A 22,043-nucleotide genomic window follows, 5' to 3' on the forward strand; every position below is an offset into this window, starting at 1 on the left:
ATGCGGAATAAAGATTATACTGGGCTCTCCATCAGTATTTTTATTTCTGTGGCTTTTACGTGAATGATAAATAAAGTGCTGTGAATATCAAAGAGTCGATTTTAGCTGGATACCTATGTCAAAATATTAAAGAAGTATAATTAAAATTAAGTCTTCTTGAGTGAGCTAGATCCTGTAATTAACTTTGTTAATCACCAGGAATACTCTATAACTAAAACTCATTTTGCCAAATGTAATTGTCATGGGCACAAAGGCACATAGAGCATGATTTTTGCAACACAGAGAAGCTATCAGTGGGAAACCTTTCCCCTTCCAGATGTTCTCAAACTGCCAGCCACAGCTCCTCTGCACGTGGGCTGTGGCCTAGGTTTGTCTCCCAGATACAGGGAGTAGAGAAGCCAGCTATAAACCACACCTGAGAGCAAAGAGTAGCATCCCAAAGTCCAGGCGTGATCGCAGACCAGTGAGCGCTGCTCAGACACAGGGAAGTAAACACATGCAACAGCTTGTCAGTGAGGTCATTCTCCTGCCAGAAGAGTAATGAGTGCCTTGCAAATGAATGTAAAGTGGGTGTTAAACAACTTTCCTTTTTCCTTGCCTTCGAGGTGACCAACATGCTCAGGATATTTTTTTTTTTAATCATTCCTGTTTGAAGGTGGTCATGGCTCTAAAAACATTCATTACTTTGACTTTTAGAAAAGGACATAAAATTTAAAGTGCATCAGTGTTAGTTGTGGGCCTTTTTCAGCAAATTGCCCAAGGAGGTTCATCTTTTCCTCTCTGGAAGAATAGTACTGGAGGAAGTCAGTTGGTGTAAGATGTAAAGTTATTCTAGGTCAGACCCACATTTCTTCCAGTCCAGTAGTAAACCTCTGACAACAGTACCAGGGGACATAGATATAGTTGTCTTGCTCTAACTAAGAGGACAGATGTATTTGTTTCTTTCTTATTTCTCTCCCTCCACAAGCTAAGCATATTTCTTTCTCCCAAATATCTGTCTTCCTTAGTAACATAGAGATCATTCATGAATGGATCGAAACCTATACTTGAAGGTTTTCGCCTTTGATACTGTTGCTGGAGGGTAGGTTCTTGTTATGTCACAGAAAGAATTCAGAACTGAGACTGAGAGGCCAAGTAAGCAAAGGATTTATTGAGTGACAGTACACTCTCAGGAGGGAGCGCAGGCAGGCTCAGGTGAGCAGCAGTGAGTCCTTTCGGCAAGCTGGTTATACGGGGTGTGAAAATGATTGGGCGGAATATTCATCAAGAAGGGAGGGGTTTGGGGGGTAATTTCCTGGTTTTCATACCAGGTCCACCTTCCCGAGAGGAGGGGGAGTTTCTGTCCTTATTTGGTTTTGCTCGGATCTGTCATGGTGCCGGTGCATGATGGGTACTGCTCTGGTTGCAATGCTAATTCTACTGTAATGAGGGCATAATGAGCAAAAGGTTACACTCCGACCAGGAGGTTCCTGCCTTTCTTAGTTTGCCTCTAGGACCCTTGTCTTCACAAAATATATGGTCTCCTGTCAGCCCGGAGGTTCCCGCTTTTCTGTGTCTGCCCCTAGAACCTCTGTCATTGCAAGATGTATTACGGTCTCCTGTCACATGACCTGTGCCTCCCTCCTCTGCTCACGTCTGGCTAACTGCCTGCTCTAACGTTTCCCCCCTCGCGGAGTCTGGACCCTTAAAATCTTTTAAGGGTCAAAGGGTCGATGGTTCGTCTTCTGTGGCTGCTTCAAGCTGCGCAGGGCCATTGTCCCTACCAGTGGGGTCCAGATCACCTTGCTCTCTGTCAGAGACAGGAGGTCTCAGGGTCATCTACAGTGGCAGAGATAGAGGTGGGGAGGAGAAGGAGGCTGCAGCCCTGTCCAGTGGATGTTGATGGTCCCCATCTTCATGCAGGATGGGCTGAAATCCCTGGCATACCATCATCTGTAGGTGACACTGTTGTAACCTGAAGAAACAGACTTAACAGACTGGAGATTAAAAAGGCAGGGGCCCCACATCAGCAACAATATGACTGCAATCAGAGGTCCACACAGGGGTAGGAACCAGGTCATGTTTGGTAACACCCCTCTGACTGCAGTCCATGCGGAGCTGGCACTGGGGTTACCCTTTCCAAAAGCGTGTAGCCGTTGGGCCTGTTCATCTATCTTTTGGATATCTTCTTCCACCTGGCCAGTGGTGTTGATGTAGGTGCAGCACATTGTTTTGATTACTGCACATACCCCTCCCCGTTCAGCTAGCAGATAGTCCGGGGCCAGTCTATTATCCATCACTACACTTGCTAGGAAATAAAGGGGGGATCCCCCATGGTCCTGGCCAGAGGAGACAGAATATCTGGCAGGTTACAAAGCATTGCCTCAAGGTAGGCAAAGCCGCCCATGGGGCCACCAAACAACAGCTGCTCCAGTTCCTGCCAGGATGAGGCCCCTCAGCCTCTTATTTCAGGAGTGGCGGATATTATGGATGGCTACACCTAGGTTCATCTGATTACTTAGATGGCCTAGCGTGCCCTGTCCCGCAAGCAGGGCATTGTCTATCCAAGGAAAGGCCACAGCCAGTCCTGGGGAGGGGAAGGAGAGCTGGGGCTGTTCGGAGAAGGCAGCTGGTTTATGTTCAGGCCGCAGAAAGACAGGCGTCTGGGGGAGTGCATGCCTGGCGCACTTCTGAGGAGCTGAGCCGTTCCTGTAAGTGGTTTGCCCAAGAGGGTGTACCACGCGGCTTGAGGAGAGAGGCCACCGTTACAAGAGGGGTCGTGAGGTGTGGGGACTTTTCCGTAGGCCTTAGGAGGGCCATATTGTAAACGCTGGACAACTGGCGTTTTCCCTCCCTCTTCCACTGGTCACTAGGGGCAGGGGCAGCAAGACAGGCTAGTCTCATTGCACTTGAGAATGAGTACTTGGTATTGGTTAGAAATACTAATGTGAGGGGTGAGATCCAAGCGTGCAAGCTGCGTTAGGGACGGGATATGAACTTCAAGAGGGATAGGTTTAGCAGAACCGTTGACCAGGGTGAGAGTGAGGGTGTCATTCTTAGGCATCAAATGTCATACCTTTAATCCGTACGTGTCACTCTGAGGGTGGGGATGACAGATCCAGTGCCGGGATAGATTTTCTCCATGGGCTGCAATTCTTGAGAGATTTACTATTGCATTAAATTCCCATTTCCCTAGGGTGGACACCCAAAAGAGGGAGAGAAAGGTTAGGGTGAATAATGACTTCATGATGGCGGAGGTGAGCTAAAAGTGAAGAATCCTTTTTGAACCCAGCATGGACTGAACAGAGCCCCCTCGGATGTAGGTGCTGAAGCAGGGCGGCACTCACAAAGGCTAATGAGAGTGAGGAGGACCGAGAGGAGGGTAATAAGCGTCCGTATGCACCAGAGCGTGTTAGTTCCTTTGTGGGTGGCCTGGGGTAACAGGAGGCAAAAGGGAAACAGCGACTGTGGGTTCTCAGCCTTGAATTTGTGAAGTTTCTTTGTCCTTCTTAAATCACAATTTCTGGTCTTGAAGAGGTTCGCTCAACCATCGGACTCTTCTGGCCATCCAAGATCCTCTGTGTCCTCTGAAGACTCAGGGGGAGGGGGAGGTGTGATTCTAGAAAGGTGCACCCAACTAGTGATTCCCCATACCTCCACTGCAGTAGGAGTGCTGAGAAGGACCTGGTAAGGCCCCTTCCACTTGGGTAGTAATTGTTCAGAGGGGCACTCTTCCCTCCATGTTTTTAGGAGGCAGAATCTCCTGGCTGAACCTGAATGGGGTCAGGTTCTTGGCTGGGGCTGGTAAAGTCTGATTTCCAGATTCTGAAATTGCCCTTTGGACTTGTCCCAGATTAATCAGTTACTCAGTGAGCTCGTTGATGTCAGTGCCCACCAAAATATCTGAAGGTAAAAAGGGCTTCCATCAGTCATTTCAAAAGGGCCTGAGCCTGAGCCCCGTCTTAGGTGCCACCCTGATTCTCAGGAGGGCTATGGGTAAAAGTTTTGTCCAAGGTTCCGATGTCTCTTGACAAAGTTTAGCCAGGGTTCTTTTCAAAGTGTGATTTGCCCTTTACACCTTCCCCGATGACTGAGGCCTCCAGGCAGCATGGAGGTGGTAGCAGACGCCTAGGGCACTAGAGATTTGTTGGGTAACCCTAGCCATAAAAGAGGGACTGTTATCACTTTGTAAAAACCATGCAAGTCTGAACCAAGGAATTATTTCCTTTAATAGTGCCTTTAGTACTTCCTGAGCTGTCTTGGTCCTTCCTTGTTGGAAAGGCTTCCACCTATCTAGTATAAGTGTCAATAAAGACCAGAAGGTTTTTATACCCCTGGGAGGATGGCATCTGGGTAAAGACTGTTTGCTAGTCCTACCTGGATAGATTCCTCTTCTTTGGATGGGCTGGAGAAGTGGAGGCCTTAGTTTCCCCCCAGCTTACTATGGTGTCATATATTACAGGCCCTATGACCTCTGGGATAGTCTAGAAAGGCCCATTCCAGAGAAGACTTTCTCTACCAGGTTCATCAAAGCATCCCTTCCCAAATGAGAGGAGTCATGGAGTGATTAAAAAAATTTCCACTGTAATGCTCTGGGCAGTAGTATTGTTTTTCCTTAATCCACCGTCCATCAGGGCCTTTTTGATATCCCCTAGTTCTAGCCCACTGTATTTCCTTGATTGTGTACTGAGGTGACGAAAGCGGGTTGCGGGTTGGTACCTGGGGGAGCAAGGCAGCCCAGGTAAAAGAGGTTTTACAAGAACTATACTCTTTGCCAGGTTGTTTCCTTTGATTATGTCTGAGTTTCCTTTCTGAGGTCCCTTGCCGTGAATACCTGCCACCTCCTTAGGGTCTCGTATTGCCTCCGGGAGTTCTAAGAGCTCCTGGCAATGCTGGATTGGGGAATCCCATGCAGTTAGGGATGCTCTGTGCTTCCAAATGGCGGCATATGCATGTAACACCAAAAAATACATACTTAGAATCGCTATAGATATTGATCCTCTTGTCTCTTCCTAGCCTGAGAGCTTGAGCTAGAACTATAAGCTCGGCTTTTTGTGCTGAGATTTGAGGTGGCAGGACACCAGCTTCTATGATCTTAGGTAGATCTACTAAGGCATACCCTGCCTTCTGGACGCTGTCTTATATATAGCTACTTCCTTCTGTAAACCAGACAGCTTCAGGGTCATCAAGAGGCTGGTCCCTAAGATCAGGTCTACTAGAGTACACCTGTTCAATGGTCTCAGTGCAAGAATGAGGTAATTCCTCTGGGCTTTCTATTGGTATAAGGGTGGCTGGATTTAGGGTCTGACATACCTTAAGGGTCACTTCAGGAGAGTTAAGAAGGAGGGCGTCATATTTTGTGACAGGACCTCCAGTCAGCCATTGGTGTCCCTTAATTTCTGGTATTCCCTGTATCTAGTGTGGCGTCAATACCTCTAGGGGGTTGACCCATGGTGAGTTTTGTGGCCTCTTCAGTTAGCAGGGCTGTGGCCACTACAGCTCTCAGACACATCCCGAGGCCACTGGGTCCAATTGCTTGGAGAGATATGCCACCGACCATGGGATTGGTCCCACCTTTTGGGTGAGAATTCCCAGGGTTATTCCCTGTTTTTCTGAGGTAAACAGAGTAAAGGGCTCGTTTAGATCTGGGATCCCTAGGGCTGGGGCGCTAGTCATGACGGTCTTCATCTGATCAAATGCTCTTTGTAAATTGCCCATCCAATCTACAGGTTCTGTGTCTAGTCCCTTCAAGGCCTCGTATAATGGCTTTGCCATGAGACCAAACCCAGGGATCCAAATCCTTCAAAATCCAGCCATCCCTAGGAAGGTTCTGAGCTGTCTCTTTGTGTGTGGGGGCTGTCAGTGCAGGACTGCCTCCTCACGCCGGGTCGCAAGGGGGCGCTTTCCCGGGCTTAGAACACAACACGTCCCGCGTAGGTGACTCTGTGGGAGGAGATTTGGGCTCGGGGTACCTTTTACCCCGAGCCCAGGAAACTGAGGACCTGTACAGTGTTTTGGTCTGAGGCTTCCTCCGAGGGGCTGAAAATAAGGTCATCTACATAGTGTAATAATGCCCCCATCTCTAATGTAAGTTCCTTAAGTTCCTTTGCTAGGACGTTGCCAAACAGGTGTGGTCTGTCCCAGAATCCCTCGGGAAGGACAGTCCAGGTATATTGTTGGGTCATATTGGTGTCTGGATCAGTCCATTCAAAGGTAAAAAGGTATTGGGAATCAGAGTGAACAGGTATACAGAAGAAGGCATCTTTAAGATCAAGGACTAATAAACCATGCTGTGTCCTCCGGGGTCTGAGTGAGGATCGCATATGGATTGGGAACAGTCAGATGGAGAGGAATCATAGCTTCATTTATGATTTGAAGATCTTGGACCACGCTATAGTCCTCATTTGGTTTGAGGATAGGTAGGATTGGAGCATTACAAGGAGACGGGCATGATACCAAAGGCCCACATTTGATGACCTTTGAGATCTGGGGTTTGAGTCCTTGTCGAGCCTCTGGTTTTATGGGGTACCGACACCTGGAAGGGAGGATATTAGCCTCCTTTGAAAGGTGATTTTTAAGGAGTGGCAAATTTTGCCCGTCCTGGGATTCCCTGATTCCCAGACCTGTGGATCTGTAAGTTTTTCCGTTTCTGGGGAAATGTTATGGGCCGGACTGTCCATGTCTCGTATAATGCATAGTCCAGCCAAAAATAGGCCTTGGTTTTGGTTTTCAGGGAGAGTAAAAGTTGCCCCCAAGGCTGAAGGAAAGTCTCTTCCCAATAATGGGCTAGGGCATTCAAGCATGACAAGAAACTTGCAAGTTATAAAGGTCTTTCCCCAGGTGCAAAGTCGAGGGGTGGTGAAAAGTTTCAGCTTTGACCTGCCTTCTACCGCAATGATACAGCAAGTTCCAGGGGCAAGAGGCCCAGCGTGAGAAGTCAGGACAGAGTAAGTGGCTTCTCTGTCCACTGGAAACTGGGCAAGCTTACCTGCCACGTCACTGGTCACCCATGATTCCTCCCTTGTGATGATGACTGTCTTCTCAGGAGCCTTGGGAGGTCCCAGGTCTCATCAATCAACCACTGACATGACTGGCAAGGGGGAATTTCCCTGCTCCCTTTGGAGCTGAGGGCCCTTCTCTGCTCCAGTGACCCATCTTCTAACAGAGTGGGCATGGCGTCTTGGGTAGAGGCTGGGACCTATTTCCTGGGCATTCCTTGCTCCAGTCTTTGGGGCTCCCACAGCTAAAACAGGCTCCTTTACCTGGTGGAGCCTTCTGGAAGTACCTTTGGGGTGACCAGGAGGTGGGTTAGGTCCTGCCATAATGGCTGCCAGAATCTTGGCTTGCCGATGGACCCTTCTCAAGTCACGCTGTTTCTTCCTTTCTTCCTCAGCCTGGTCTCTATTATTTATTTATTTATTTTTAATTTTTGAATTTTATATTATTTATGTTTTAATACAGCAGGTTCTTATTAGTCATCAATTTTATACACATCAGTGAATACACGTCAATCCCAATCACCCAATTCAGCACACCACCATCCCCACCCCTCACCGTGGTTTTCCCCCCTTGGTGTCCATACGTTTGTTCTCTACATCTGTATCTCAACTTCTGCCCTGCAAACCGGTTCATCTATACTATTTTTCTAGCTTCCACATACATACTTTAATAGACGATATTTGTTTTTCTCTTTCTGACTTACTTCACTCTGTATGACAGTCTCTAGATCCACCCACGTCTCAACAAATGACTCAATTTCTTTCCTTTTTATGGCTGAGTAATATTCCATTGAATATATGTACCACAACTTCTTTATCCATTCGTCTGTCGATGAGCATTTAGATTGCTTCCATGACCTGGCTATTGTAAATAGTGCTGCAATGAACATTGGAGTGTATGTGTCTTTTTGAATTATGGTTTTCTCTGGGTATATGCCCAATAGTGGGATTGCTGGATCATATGGTAATTCTATTTTTAGTTTTTTAAGGAACCTCCATACGATTCTCCATAGTGGCTGTATCAATTTACATTCCCACCAACAGTGCAAGAGGGTTCCCTTTTCTCCACACCCTCTCCAGCTTTTGTTGTTTGTAGATTTTCTGATGATGCCCATTCTAACTGGTGTGAGGTGATACCTCATTGTAGTTTTGATTTGCATTTCTCTAATAATTAGTGATGTTGAGCAGCTTTTCATGTGCTTCTTGGCCATCTGTATGTCTTCTTTGGAGAAATGTCTATCTAGGTCTTCTGCCCATTTTTGGATTGGGTTGTTTGTTTCTTTAATATTGAGCTGCATGAGCTGTTTATGTATTTTGGAGATTAATCCTTTGTCCGTTGATTCGTTTGCAAATATTTTCTCCTATTCTGAGGGTTGTCTTTTCGTCTTGTTTATGATTTCCTTTGCTGTGCAAAAGCTTTTAAGTTTCATTAGGTCCCATTTGTTTATTTTTGTTTTTATTTCCATTAGGAGTTGGGTCAAAAAAGATCTTGCTGTAATTTATGTCAAAGAGTGTTCTTCCTATGTTTTCCTCTAAGAGTTTTATAGTGTCCGGTCTTACATTTAGGTCTTTAATCCATTTTGAGTTTATTTTTATGTATGGTGTTAGAGAGTGTTCTAATTTCATTCTTTTACATGTAGCTGTCCAGTTTTCCCAGCACCACTTATTGAAGAGACTGTCTTTTCTCCATTGTATATCCTTGCCTCCTTTGTCATAGATTAATTGACCATAGGTGCGTGGGTTTATCTCTGAGCTTTCTATCTTGTTCCATTGATCTATATTTCTGTTTTTGTTTCAGTACCATATTGTCTTGATTACTGTAGCTTTGTAGTATAGTCTGAAGTCAGGGAGTCTGATTCCTCCAGCTCCGTTTTTTTCCGTCAAGACTGCTTTGGCTATTCAGGGTCTTTTGTGTCTCCATACAAATTTTAAGATTTTTTGTTCTACTTCCATAAAAAATGCCATTGGTAATTTGATAGGGATTGCATTGAATCTGTAGATTGCTTTGGGTAGTATAGTCATTTTCACAATATTGATTCTTCCAATCCAAGAACATGGTATATCTCTCCATCTGTTGGTATCATCTTTAATTTCTTTCATCAGTGTCTTATAGTTTTCTGCATACAGGTCTTTTGTCTGCTTAGGTAGGTTTATTCCTAGGTATTTTATTATTTCTGTTGCAATGGTAAATGGGAGTGTTTCCTTAATTTCTCTTTCAGATTTTTCATCATTGGTGTATAGGAATGCACGAGATTTCTGTGCATTAATTTTGTATCCTGCAACTTTACCAAATTCATCGATTAGCTCTAGTAGTTTTCTGGTGGCATTTTTAGGATTGTCTATGTATAGTATCATGTCATCTGCAAACAGTCACGGTTTTACTTCTTCTTTTCCAATCTGTATTCCTTTTATTTCTTTTTCTTCTCTGATTGCCATGGCTAGGACTTCCAGAACTATGTTGAATAATAGTGGTGAGAGTGGACATCCTTGTCTTGTTCCTGATCTTAGAGGAAATGCTTTCAGTTTTTCACCATTGAGAATGATGTTTGCTGTGGGTTTGTCATATATGGCCTTTATTATGTTGAGGTAGGTTCCCTCTATGCCCACTTTCTGGAGAGTTTTTATCATAAATAGGTGTTGAATTTTGTCAAAAGCTTTTTCTGCATCTATTGAGATGATCATATGGTTTTTATTCTTCAGTTTGTTAATATGGTGTATCACATTGATTGATTTGCATATATTGAAGAATCCTTGCATCCGTGGGATAAATCCCACTTGATCATGGTGTATGATCCTTTTAATGTGTTGTTGGATTCTGTTTGCTAGTATTTTGTTGAGGATTTCTGCATCTATATTCATCAGTGATATTGGTCTGTAATTTTCTTTTTTTGTAGTATCTTCGTCTGGTTTTGGTATCAGGGTGATGGTGGCCTCATAGAATGAGTTTGGGAGTGTTCCTTCCTCTGCAGATTTTTGGAAGAGTTTGAGAAGGATGGGTGTTAGCTCTTCTCTAAATGTTTGATAGAATTCACCTGTGAAGCCATCTGGTCCTGGACTTTTGTTTGTTAGAAGATTTTTAATCACAGTTTCAATTTCATTATTTGTGATTGGTCTGTTCATATTTTCTATTTCATCCTGGTTCAGTCTTGGAAGGTTATACCTTTCTAAGAATTTGTCCATTTCTTCCAGGTTGTCCATTTTATTGGCATAGAGGTGCTTGTAGTAGTCTTTTAGGATGCTGTGTATTTCTGCGGTGTCTGTTGTAACTTCTCCTTTTTCATTTCTAATTTTATTGATTTGAGTCCTCGCCCTCTTTTTCTTGATGAGTCTGGCTAATGGTTTATCAATTTTGTTTATCTTCTCAAAGAACCAGCTTTTAGTTTTATTGATGTTTGCTATTCTTTGTTTCTATTTCATTTATTTCTACTCTGATCTTTATGATTTCTTCTGCTAAATTTGGGTTCTGTTTTTTCTTCTTTCTCTAGTTCCTTTAAGTGTAAGGTTAGATTGTTTATTTGAGATTTTTCTTGTTTCTTGAGGTAGGCTTGTATAGCTATAAACTTCCCTCTTAGAACTGCTTTTGCTGCATCCCATAGGTTTTGGATCATCGTGTTTTCATTGTCACTTGTCTCTAGGTATTTTTTGATCTCCTCTTTGATTTCTTCAGTGATCTCTTGGTTATTTAGTAATGTATTGTTTAGCCTCCATGTGTTTGTGTTTTTTACGTTTTTTTCCCTGTAATTCATTTCTAATCTCAGAGCGTTGTGGTCAGAAAAGATGCTTGATATGATTTCAATTTTCTTAAATTTACTGAGGCTTGATTTGTGACCCAAGATGTGATCGATCCTGGAGAATGTTCTGTGCACACTTGAGAAGAAAATGTATTCTGCTGTTTTTGGATAGAATGTCCTATAAATATCAATTAAATCTGTCTGGTCTATTGTGTCATTTAAAGCTTCTGTTTCCTTATTTATTTTCATTTTGGATGATCCGTCCATTGGTGTAAGTGAGGTGTTAAAGTCCCCCACTATTATTATGTTACTGTCGATTTCCTCTTTCATAGCTGTTAGCAGTTGCCTTATGTATTGAGGTGCTTCTATGTTGGGTGCATATATATTTATAATTGTTATATCTTCTTCTTGGATTGATCCCTTGATCATTATGTAGTGTTCTTCCTTGTCTCTTGTAACATTCTTTATTTTAAAGTCTATTTTATCTGATATGAGTATAGCTACTCCAGCTTTCTTTTGATTTCCATTTGCATGGAATATCTTTTTCCATCCCCTCACTTTCAGTCTGTATGTGTCCCTAGATCTGAAGTGGGTCTCTTGTAGACAGCATATATATAGGTCTTGTTTTTGTATCCATTCAGCAAGCCTGTGTCTTCTGGTTGGAGCATTTAATCCATTCACGTTTAAGTTGATTATCAATATGTATGTTCCTATGACCATTTTCTTATTTGTTTTGGGTTTGTTTTTGTAGGTGCTTTTCTTCTCTTGTGTTTCCCACTTAGAGAAGTTCCTTTAGCATTTGTTGTAGAGCTGGTTTGGTGGTGCTGAATTCGCTTAGCTTTTGCTTGTCTGTAAAGCTTTTGATTTCTCCTTTGAATCTGAATGAGATCCTTGCCGGGTAGAGTAATCTTGGTTGTAGGTTCTTCCCTTTCATCACTTTAAGTGTATCATGCCACTCCCTTCTGGCTTGTAGAGTTTCTGCTGAGAAATCAGCTGTTGACCTTATGGGAGTTCCCTTGTATGTTATTTGTCGTTTTTTCCCTTGCTGCTTTCAATAAACTTTCTTTGTCTTTAATTTTTGCCAATTTGATTACTATGTGTCTCGGCATGTTTCTCCTTGGGTTTATCCTGTATGGGACCTGCTGCGCTTCCTGGACTTGGATAGCTATTTCCTTTCCCATGTTAGGGAAGTTTTTGACTATAATCTCTTCAAATATTTTCTCTGGTCCTTTCTCTCTCTCTTCTCCTTCTGGGACCCCTATAATGCGAATGTTGTTGCATTTAATGTTGTCCCAGAGGTCTCTTAGGCTGTCTCCATTTCTTTTCATTCTTTTTTCTTTATTCTGTTCTGCAGCAGTGAATTCCACCACTCAGTATTCCAGGTCACTTATCCGTTCTTCTGCCTCAGTTATTCTGCTATTGATTCCTTCTAGTGTAGTTTTCATTTCAGTTATTGTATTGTTCATCTGTTTGTTTGTTCTTTAGTTCTTCTAGGTCTTTGTTAAACATTTCTTGCATCTTCTCGATCTTTGCCTCCATTCTTTTTCCGAGGTCCTGGATCATCTTCACTGTCATTATTCTGAATTCTTTTTCTGGAAGGTTGCCTATCTCCACTTCATTTAGTTGTTTTTCTGGGGTTTTATCTTGTTCCTTCATCTGTTACATAGCCCTCTGCCTTTTCATCTTGTTTATCTTTCTGTGAATGTGGTTTTTGTTCCACAGGCTGCAGGACTGTAGTTCTTCTTGCTTCTGCTCTCTGCCCTCTGGTGGATGAGGCTAACTCTGGTCTGTATTGTTAAAGACACTGAAGGCTGTATCCATAGGAAGGTTGAGAGGGGTTTGACGACCCAAGGCAAACTTTTGCAGCTTTCTATGGACGTCGGGGGCCGAATGGTAAATGAAGTAAGTTGCAAGCACAATGCATCCCTCAAAAGCATCTGGGTCCACATTTGTATACTTTCTGAGGGAATCTACCAACCAGGCCCAAAATAGGGCTGGATTTTTGTCCTGACCTTGGGCGATCTCTTTAACCTCATCATAGTTGACAGGTTTAATTATGCACCGTCTCATGCCTTCAGTGAGGCAAAGGATCATGTGGTCTCTTCTAGGGATACTAGGTTGGCCTGGTTCATAGTCCCAATTGGGATCAATCAGTGGCACCGCTGTCATGCCCACAGGGTAATAATTGGGTCGGACAATGTATAATCCATCAGCATATGCTTGAGCATGCACCCAAATACGGGTCTTTTCCTCATGGGTGCAGCAGTGGGAAATGGCAACATTCAGGTCCTTCCAAGTAAGGTCGAAGGAAAGCATTAGTCCCTGGAATTCTTCAGTGAACTGGCTAGGATCCTCTGAGAATCGGCCTAAGTGAGTGCAGCACTGGTTGAGGTCAGACAAAGAAAGGGGGTGCAGACTCTGGTCGTTCCCTAAGGTCTGCCTACTACTTCTTAGATGGGGCAAAGGAGCTCTGGCTGCACTTCTGGTATGGAAGGATAAAGAGGCTTATATGGTGCTGGAGGGGCTGAAGATGGTGAAAGAGGACTTGGTTCTTCTGTCTGAGACTTATTTTCCTGCAGAGATGCTACCAGAGGGGGTTTTTGAATAGTCTGAACAGGTCCCGACCGACAAGGTTCCCTAACACAGGACTTGCATAGCTCTGGGTTCTCTCTTAGGGTCATAAAGGCCTGAACATAAGGAATCTCTGTCCATTTTCCATGCCTTTCGCAAAAAACTTCTAACTGTAGGATGGTATTATAGTTGAGGCTTCCATTTTCTGGCCAGACCTCATCATCCTCAAGTTTATACTGGGGCCAGGCTGTATTACAAAAGAAGATGAGCTTTTCCTGTTTAAAAAAATCTAGAGAAAACTCGTCCCAGTGACTTAGAATGCACCCGAGGGGTGAATCCTTGGGGATGGAGGAGATGCTTCCCATCGATCCTTCAGGGAGAGAGGGCTCCTGTAAAAGAGAGGAGCACTACAATTAGGATGTCCCTTTAGGGGTTCCCTCTGTCAGGACTGGCTACAGGCATCCCTGTTCACCTCGTCCTGTCAACTTTGGCCAATGTCAGGGTAGCGGCCCTGCCACATGGCCACTCTGCCAGCCCCAGAGTCCTGGGGCCTGTGTCCTATCCTGCCATCTCTGGTACCCAGGATGAACGACCTTCCTGAAGGTTCCTCTATAGATTCTCTGACCATTGAGTAATCCATGTGTTCCAGGGTGTATTCCCCTGGAACAGATGTCTTCATAGTTCCAGGAGCTATTTAGGTCCCAGTCCCCTTCCTCTAAAAGGGTGGTCAGGATCTGAAAACAGGCACTGGCCACTAAGGGAGGTGGTATGTAGGACTGTGTACAAGCCTCCTTTCTATTATCTAGGAAGGTCTTAATTTCCTTTCATTTACAGTCCAAGTAAGGCTGCATTTTATATTTACACAAAGTTGAACCTGATCACAGTTAATCAAATGATCCGTGTCCCTGGCTGCCTGTGAAAATGGCTGGAAACTTTTCTTGACATGCCCTATGCATATGCAATAGTGAAATGTGAAGGACCTAGCAGCTAGGTTGGAAAACACCTGACAAATTTCTTCCCCCCATTTCCAAGGAAGTAAGACACAAAAATAAGAGCGAGATAGAGACACAGAGACAAAGATAGTCAGACATAAGTGGACTTAAAATAATCCTGTGGGGATAGCCACAGGAAAGGGAGGGTGTTATGTTTTAAGCTTGTGTGCCTAAAAACGTTGCATGGAAGTTGTTTTAAGGTGGGTGGACAGACCTATCTTCTCTCTAGTCCCTTCCATGACCCACATATCCTTACACGGCAGGAGTCTTGTGGTGGCAGGCACCCTGGTGTCTTATATATGCTTGACCCATGCCCACGTATGTTGCAGCAAGCAGGTCCGAAAGGTGACAGGCAAAGGGAGCAAAAGGGAGAGTAATGACAAGAAGTCAGGCAGTGGCTCTCAAGCACAAGTGAGCTGAGAGGCTAAGACTTGCCAGGGAAAGGAGGAGGGATATTTGACCTCCAAATAATTCTCCTGGCTGGCTTACCACAGATGTTTCCAGAGGGTAGGTTCTTGTTTCCTCACAGAAAGAATTCAGAGACGAGTCACAAGAGGCCAAGTAAGCAAAGCGAGGATTTATTGAGAAAGACTAAACTCTCAGGAGGGAACACGGGCAGGCTCAGGCAAGCTAAGGCTCAGCCCCTTTGAAATGACTAATGGTAGGCCCTTTTTATCTTCAGATATTTTGGTGGACACCAAAACCAGTGAGCTCACTAAGTACCTAATTAATCAGGATAAGTCCTAAAGGTGATTTCAGAGTCTGGAAATCAGGTTTTGCCAGCCCTAGCCAAGAAACTGATCCCATCTCTCTTGAAGTTCATATCCCGTCCCTAACGCAGATTGCGTGCTTGGATCTCACCCCTCACATTAATATTTCTAACCAATACCAAGTACTCATTCTCAAGTGCAATGAGACTAGCCTGTCTTGCTGCCCCGCCCCTAGTGACCAGTGGAAGAGGGAGGGAAAACGCCAGTTGTCCGGCGTTTACAATATGGCCCTCCTAAGGCCTACGGAAAAGTCCCCACACCTCACGACCCCTCTTGTAACGGTGGCCTCTCTCCTCAAGCCGCGTGGTACACCCTCTTGGGCAAACCACTTACAGGAACGGCTCAGCTCCTCAGAAGTGCGCCAGGCATGCACTCCCCCAGACGCCTGTCTTTCTGCGGCCTGAACATAAACCAGCTGCCTTCTCCGAACAGCCCCAGCTCTCCTTCCCCTCCCCAGGACTGGCTGTGGCCTTTCCTTGGATAGACAATGTCCTGCTTGCGGGACAGGGCACGCTAGGCCATCTAAGTAATCAGATGAACCTAGGTGTAGCCATCCATAATATCCGCCACTCCTGAAATAAAGAGGCTGAGGGGCCTCATCCTGGCAGGAACCGGAGCAGCTGTTGTTTGGTGGCCCCATGGGTGGCTTTGCCTACCTTGAGGCAATGCTTTGTAACCTGCCAGATATTCTGTCTCCTCTGGCCAGGACCATGGGGGATCCCCCCTTTATTTCCTAGCAAGTGTAGTGATGGATAATAGACTGGCCCCGGACTATCTGCTAGCTGAACGGGGAGGGGTATGTGCAGTAATCAAAAAGATGTGCTGCACCTACATCAACACCACTGGCCAGGTGGAAGAAGATATCCAAAAGATAGATGAACAGGCCCAACGGCTACACGCTTTTGGAAAGGGTAACCCAGTGCCAGCTCCGCATGGACTGCAGTCAGAGGGGTGTTACCAAACATGACCTGGTTCCTACCCCTGTGTGGACCTCTGATTGCAGTCATATTGTTGCTGATTTGGGGCCCCTGCCTTTTTAATCTCCAGTTTGTTAAGTCTGTTTCTTCAGGTTACAACAGTGTCACCTACAGATGATGGTATGCCAGGGATTTCAGCCCATCCTGCCTGAAGATGGTGACCATCAACATCCACTGGACAGGGCTGCAGCCTCCTTCTCCTCCCCACCTCTATCTCTGCCACTGTAGATGACCCTGAGACCTCCTGTCTCTGACAGAGAGCAAGGTGATCTGGACCCCACTGGTAGGGACAATGGCCCTGCGCAGCTTGAAGCAGCCACAGAAGACGAACCATCGACCCTTTGACCCTTAAAAGATTTTAAGGGTCCAGACTCCGCGAGGGGGGAAACGTTAGAGCAGGCAGTTAGCCAGACGTGAGCAGAGGAGGGAGGCAAGGTCATGTGACAGGAGACCGTAATACATCTTGCAGTGACAGGGGTTCTAGGGGCAGACACAGAAAAGCGGGAACCTCCGGGCTGACAGGAGACCATATATCTTGTGAAGACAAGGGTCCTAGAGGCAAACAAAGAAAGGCAGGAACCTCCTGGTCGGAGTGTAACCTTTTGCTCATTATGCCTTCATTACAGTAGAATTAACATTGCAACCAGAGCAGTACCCATCATGCACCGGCACCTTGACAGATCCGAGCAAAACCAAATAAGGACAGAAACTCCCCCTCCCCTCGGGAAGGTGGACCTGGGATGAAAACCAGGAAATTACCCCCCAAATCCCTCCCTCCTTGATGTATATTGCACCCAATCATTTTCACACCCCGTATAACCAGCTTGCCGAAAGGACTCACTGCTGCTCACCTGAGCCTGCCTGCGCTCCCTCCTGAGATTGTACTGTCACTCAATAAATCCTTTGCTTACTTGGCCTCTCAGTCTCAGCTCTGAATTCTTTCTACAAAAAAACAAGAACCTACCCTCTGGCCGCACGAAGACGGCCACAGACAATTCATAAGCCAATCAGTACGGCTGTATTCCAGTAAAACTTCATTTATAAAAACAGACAGCCAGCTGGACTTGGCCCCTGAGCGGTACTTGGCTAAGCCCAGATTTAGATCTTGGCATCTCATTTCTCCTACATCTCAACTTCACCTCCTAGATTATTTTAGTTGCTTTCTGAGGTTTCCTGCTCTATTGTGTCTTCCTGGGGCTCCAGTGCGTACGTTGCAAACTGCACTGGATGATGTACCATAGTTTAAACAAGTGTAGGATAATGTCTGCTGCTAGGTTTCCCATCTGTGTCTAGGACTTGATTGATTTTTACAGAAATATAGTTGATTGTTTGCAGGAAATAACGTTCCAGTGACTGTTAGGTATCTTTGCATCTGTGTTGTAATCCGTAGCATGGAGCCTCTCATCCTTAATATGTTTTGCATTATTTTATTACTATTATGTTTGACTATGTTGAGGCCCGGCTTCCAATTCTCACCCCCTTCCATCTTTTGAATTTATCACTGTCAGCTAGCAGAGCTGAATGCAATCAGTGGATTTGGAGATGTTCCTAAGTGCGTTCTTTGCAAATCATTTGTAAGAATAAGACCAATCTTAGCATTAATTCCTCTGTACTTTTCTGTCTGCCTTTTTTTCCAGAACTGTACCCATTTAGTCAAACCCTTTGTTACTGTCTTTCTGAGCCACTTTTCTATTTCTTCTGAAACATTCCCCCAAATCTGTAGTGATTCAGTCTTTTAAATAACAGAAATTTAAGTAGATGTTACAGTTAATGTTTTTTTCCCAACGTATTCAACAGTGTGCTGGTGAAGAATTTCAAGACGTGTCATTTTACCCATTTGTATTGTACATGGGCTGTGGCATCTTTTAGTACCGACTCTACAGTTCCTTGTGTAGTGAAAGCTGGGTGTGAAGAGTGAAGCTGGGAACAAATCTGCATTTCCTAGGGTGGGTCCATGTTGGATCTTGTCAACCCAGCGTCTCCACAGAGAGCTTGAAAATCTGTAAAAGTCCAAGCTGTGACCCCTGTGCAGTCAGTTCTCCATGTTAAACATCAAGACTTACCTGCCCTGCTATGTGCCTTTTACATAATAAATGTGTCATGATTCCTACTGTAATATGAACATATGGCCACAGTCTAGCTCTTGACAAGATTCTCATATTCATTGATTGGTGCAAAATGCTCATGTGAAAGGTGAAATCATGAAGTAAAGGTTGACTTAATTGCATTGGGTCCAATGGAAAGAGCACTTGTACCATAGTTGAGATCTCACCTCAAGTCCTCTGTGAGGTGACCTTAAGCTGTTCACTTAACCTCTGTGCTTCCTTCTGCTGGCTGCTTGCTTTGCAAGGCTGTTCTTATGTGGATAAAATGAGATAATTGAATTGAAAGGAGGTAAGAACATAAAGCTATACAAAGATGGTGACAGTCACAATGCTGTTCCTGTATTCCTAAATGGACATTACACCAGCCCTGCAGGTGAATGAAGTCGGGGTTCTGGCTGGACCCCTGGCCCTCTTAAAGGAAATTCTCTTCTTTGCCTTCTGTGCCTGCATTCACCCCCCCTTAGACTGTCCTGGAAGTCAGCAGTCACCTCGATGCCCCCTGTCCCTGGTACATACATTATGTGATCATATTGCTAGGCAGCCTAAGGGCTGGGTCATGGGCTTGCCTGCTCACATCTCCCCATCACCAAGGCTGCTTCTCAGAAGGGACGTCTGGCTTAGTTCCTAGATAACTGGCGAAAAGTGAAGCGACTTGTAAAAAGGAAGCCCTCTGCAGGGTCTGCTGCTCCGTTTGGCCTCGCTATTGGTCCAAATTGCACATGTTGGGTTTTTTTTTTTAATGGACTGATGTAAGTGTCAAGGTGACGTTTGACACTTCACTGCTCTAACATTGCAGAAAGTAAAGTTATCAGATGAGCCCGTAGAAGCAAAAGAAGATTACACTAAGTTTAACACTAAAGATTTGAAGACCGTGAAGGTATGTGTCTGGGTGCAGCAGCGTACTCTTGCATTCTGTGGCTGACGCTGCATGGGGACTTCAAGGAACGATTGCATGCTTGATTGTGATTTTATCATTTTAACCATGAAGAAATATTAACTTGCATTTCTGTGACTTAAGACTTAACTCAAAGTTGTGAATGATAATGAAAGCGTCAAGCAAAGAAGACTTTTTGCAGGTAAAGAAAGGCAGTATACTTATTAGCAAGAGTGTGCTTAAACTTTGCAATATATTCAGAGTGATAGGATGGGGCAGAGGAAGGGGCTCCAAAGGTAATCTTTTGTCGACTCTACTGCCCAGTAGCTTCCCAGAAATTATGATAATGACAACAATTATTAACAACTCCATAATTCAGCAACCACCCCAGCAGATATTTTCATAACATTTCTTACTGATTTATCCTATACATCATCATAAATATTATACATACATAGCTTTTAAATTTGGCATATATATATATATATATATGGTTTGGGGTTCTGCCTTTTTCATTTAGCTCTATATTGTGAAAATTTTCATGTCATTAAGCTTTCTTTGAAAAATTATTAATGATTTCGTGATACTCAGTCATGTGTTATTTTATTTCACCACAGGGAATATAGTCTATTTAATCATTCTCCTATTTTTGGACACATAGGTTACTTCTGCTTTTTTGTTTTTGTTTTAATGAAGTGATAAACATTCTTATTTATAGCCTGCATCTCTGACTGTTTCATTAGACACAATTTAAAACTGAGTAAAGGCTTAGAAAACATGAACTCTTTCCATGATTACTGATACACATATATATAGCTAAAATGCTTTCCAAAAATGTAGCAGAAATTTGTACTCCCAGCCGTTATTGCTGATGAGTGTTCATCTCACATTCTTGACTACATCAAGTATTATTTTTATTCTTGAAAAATTTGCCTAAGTAGGCTACTTTAGGTAGAAAGGTTGTTTTTCCAAATGCTTATTGCCTATCTGCATTTTTGCAAATTGTCAGTTCATGTTTCTTGCCTGTTTTTATATTGGGATAGTAATGTTTTTCTTGTTGATCTGTAAGAGCTCATTATAAATTAAGGCTATTAACAAACACTTTTCATGACATATGGGGTACGGATAATTTTCCAATTTGTTTAGGCTTTTCATTTGACTTTTGAACTATTTTAAGTTTTTCTGAGGATTAAATATGGAACTATTTTAAGTTTTTCTGAGGATTAAATATGGAAGTTTTTTATGATTTTCTCATTATTTTTATGCTTAGAAAGACCTTGCCTGCCCCAAGATAGGTTAACTTCCACCTAGATTTTAAGAACACTTACTCTCCTTAGATTTAGTGTTTTCTAAAAATTGTATTCTTTAATCTACATGTAATTTATCAGGGCATGGGCTATCAGGGGATAATCCAATTTGAGATTTGGCTAAAATAGCTGGTTATCTCAGTGCTTTCTGTAAGCAGGGACATTTTTGAGTTTCTCTGTGAGGAGTATTTCTGCCCCACCCTTCTAAGTGCTGCTTCCCATTGTATCCACTTGGGCACCGCACCAGTGAGATAAGAGGTTGGACCAGGATGTCAGTTAATTGCAGGGGATGGAGGATCACTTGTCTCAGAGACTGTCACTTTTCCCCATCCAGCCAAAATATAAGCCTACTAAATTATAAGTGACAGAATGTAAAAAAGCAAGTTTTTAGGGATCATATATCGACTGTGCCCTTAAAAGATACCTTGGCAATGGCTCTGTCTCACAGTTCCCAGGGAGACAGATGATTTTTTCTTTGCTGATTCCCATCATTTATGCTTTTGCTGAACACTGAAGTAAAATCAGCTGCTATTTCCCTTCTGCCAGTGCTTGTTATAGGACGTGGCAAAACAAAACAAAACAAAAACAGTGACCAGGAAGAGATAGAATTTTAAAAGACAGAGTTATTTGGAGTCAGCTTTTTAGAAAGTATTTTTTTGTTGGAGGAAAAATGGAACAGCTATCCTGCTGGTCCTGGATGCTTTGCAATACAGGTTATCTTTTGAATATAATAGCTTTGTCCTTGGTTTCCCATAGAGCCTATGAATAAAATCAGGTGGTAGATTGTTGTGAATTATTCATCATTTGGTAATACAAGGCTGTAATTCCTCCCGCTGACAATTGCTGCCTGTGTCAGTTCCATTGTTTGTGTTATTTCACTTAATACACCCTCCAGAATTATTTCCCCTAAAGTAAACCGTTGGTTGTAACATTCCACTCCTTAGAAGGCGGCAGTTTTGTCTCCTGCCTCTTTTAACATATTTTGTCTCTTAGATCTGAATTCTGAATAGAAATCAGAACTTTTAAAAAGAATCACTGCCTTATGAAGCATGTCAGCAGCAAATGCTTACCTCCCTTAACGAACCTTGAGACATGCATGGTCTTGTTTGATTTGCATGTATGATTTATAAATGTTACATTCGTAACAATTTTTCTCTCTTATTTTCATTAACAGAAAAATAGCAAAATGACTGCAGCTCAGAAGGCTTTGGCTAAAGTTGACAAGAGTGGAATGAAAAGTATTGATTCCTTTTTTGGTGCAAAACATGTTAAAAAAATTGGAAAGATTTGAAACTTTAAAAATTAGATCGAGCAAAAAAATTTGCCTTCTACATGTCCCATTTTCATCTTTCCTCCATTCCACTGTACTTCCTATCCCTTAATTACCACCTTTTGAAAAAAAGTAGGAAGGGGGCAATTTTCAGATTCACTTGAACATTTCTTCGTGTTTGATTTTTGTGTTTCCTGAACAAAATATGGGAAAGTAATTGTGTAACTTCATGGCTTGTGGCCTTTGGAGTTTTGTTTGACATCATGAAAAGTAATCAAGTGAATAGAATTAACCTCTAGCATCACAATTTCCTCAATAAACTGATATGTGACAATATTTGAGTGTATGCCTGTTATTTTATGCAACTTTGCACATGGTAGCTGTAGCAATATGGTTTTCAGTATACTGAGAGAAATATAACACAACTATCAGATAAACTACTACTTTTTAAAAGCCTTTAGTTTTTGGT

The 22,043-nt window shown here is 43.4% G+C and overlaps 1 protein-coding gene across 5 annotated transcripts in view; it reads left to right on the forward strand.

The window, feature by feature from the left end:
- RNASEH2B (ribonuclease H2 subunit B) overlaps positions 1–22,043 on the forward strand; it is a 117,197-nt gene that overhangs the window by 83,775 nt on the left and 11,379 nt on the right. For 4 of the 5 annotated variants that reach the window (XM_082434516.1, XM_082434512.1, XM_082434514.1 and 1 more), the window contains 2 exons: positions 18,920–19,000; positions 21,479–21,910. The exons of the other annotated variant lie outside the window; for it this stretch is intronic. In XM_082434516.1, coding sequence (XP_082290642.1) covers positions 18,920–19,000; positions 21,479–21,595 — 198 coding nt within the window. In that variant the 3' untranslated portion in view covers positions 21,596–21,910. Of the gene's footprint in view, positions 1–18,919; positions 19,001–21,478; positions 21,911–22,043 lie in introns of those variants that run through there. 5 annotated transcript variants of the gene reach the window in all.

Source organism: Balaenoptera physalus (assembly GCF_965194825.1).
Source record: "Balaenoptera physalus genome assembly, chromosome: 18".
NCBI lineage: Eukaryota > Metazoa > Chordata > Mammalia > Artiodactyla > Balaenopteridae > Balaenoptera > Balaenoptera physalus.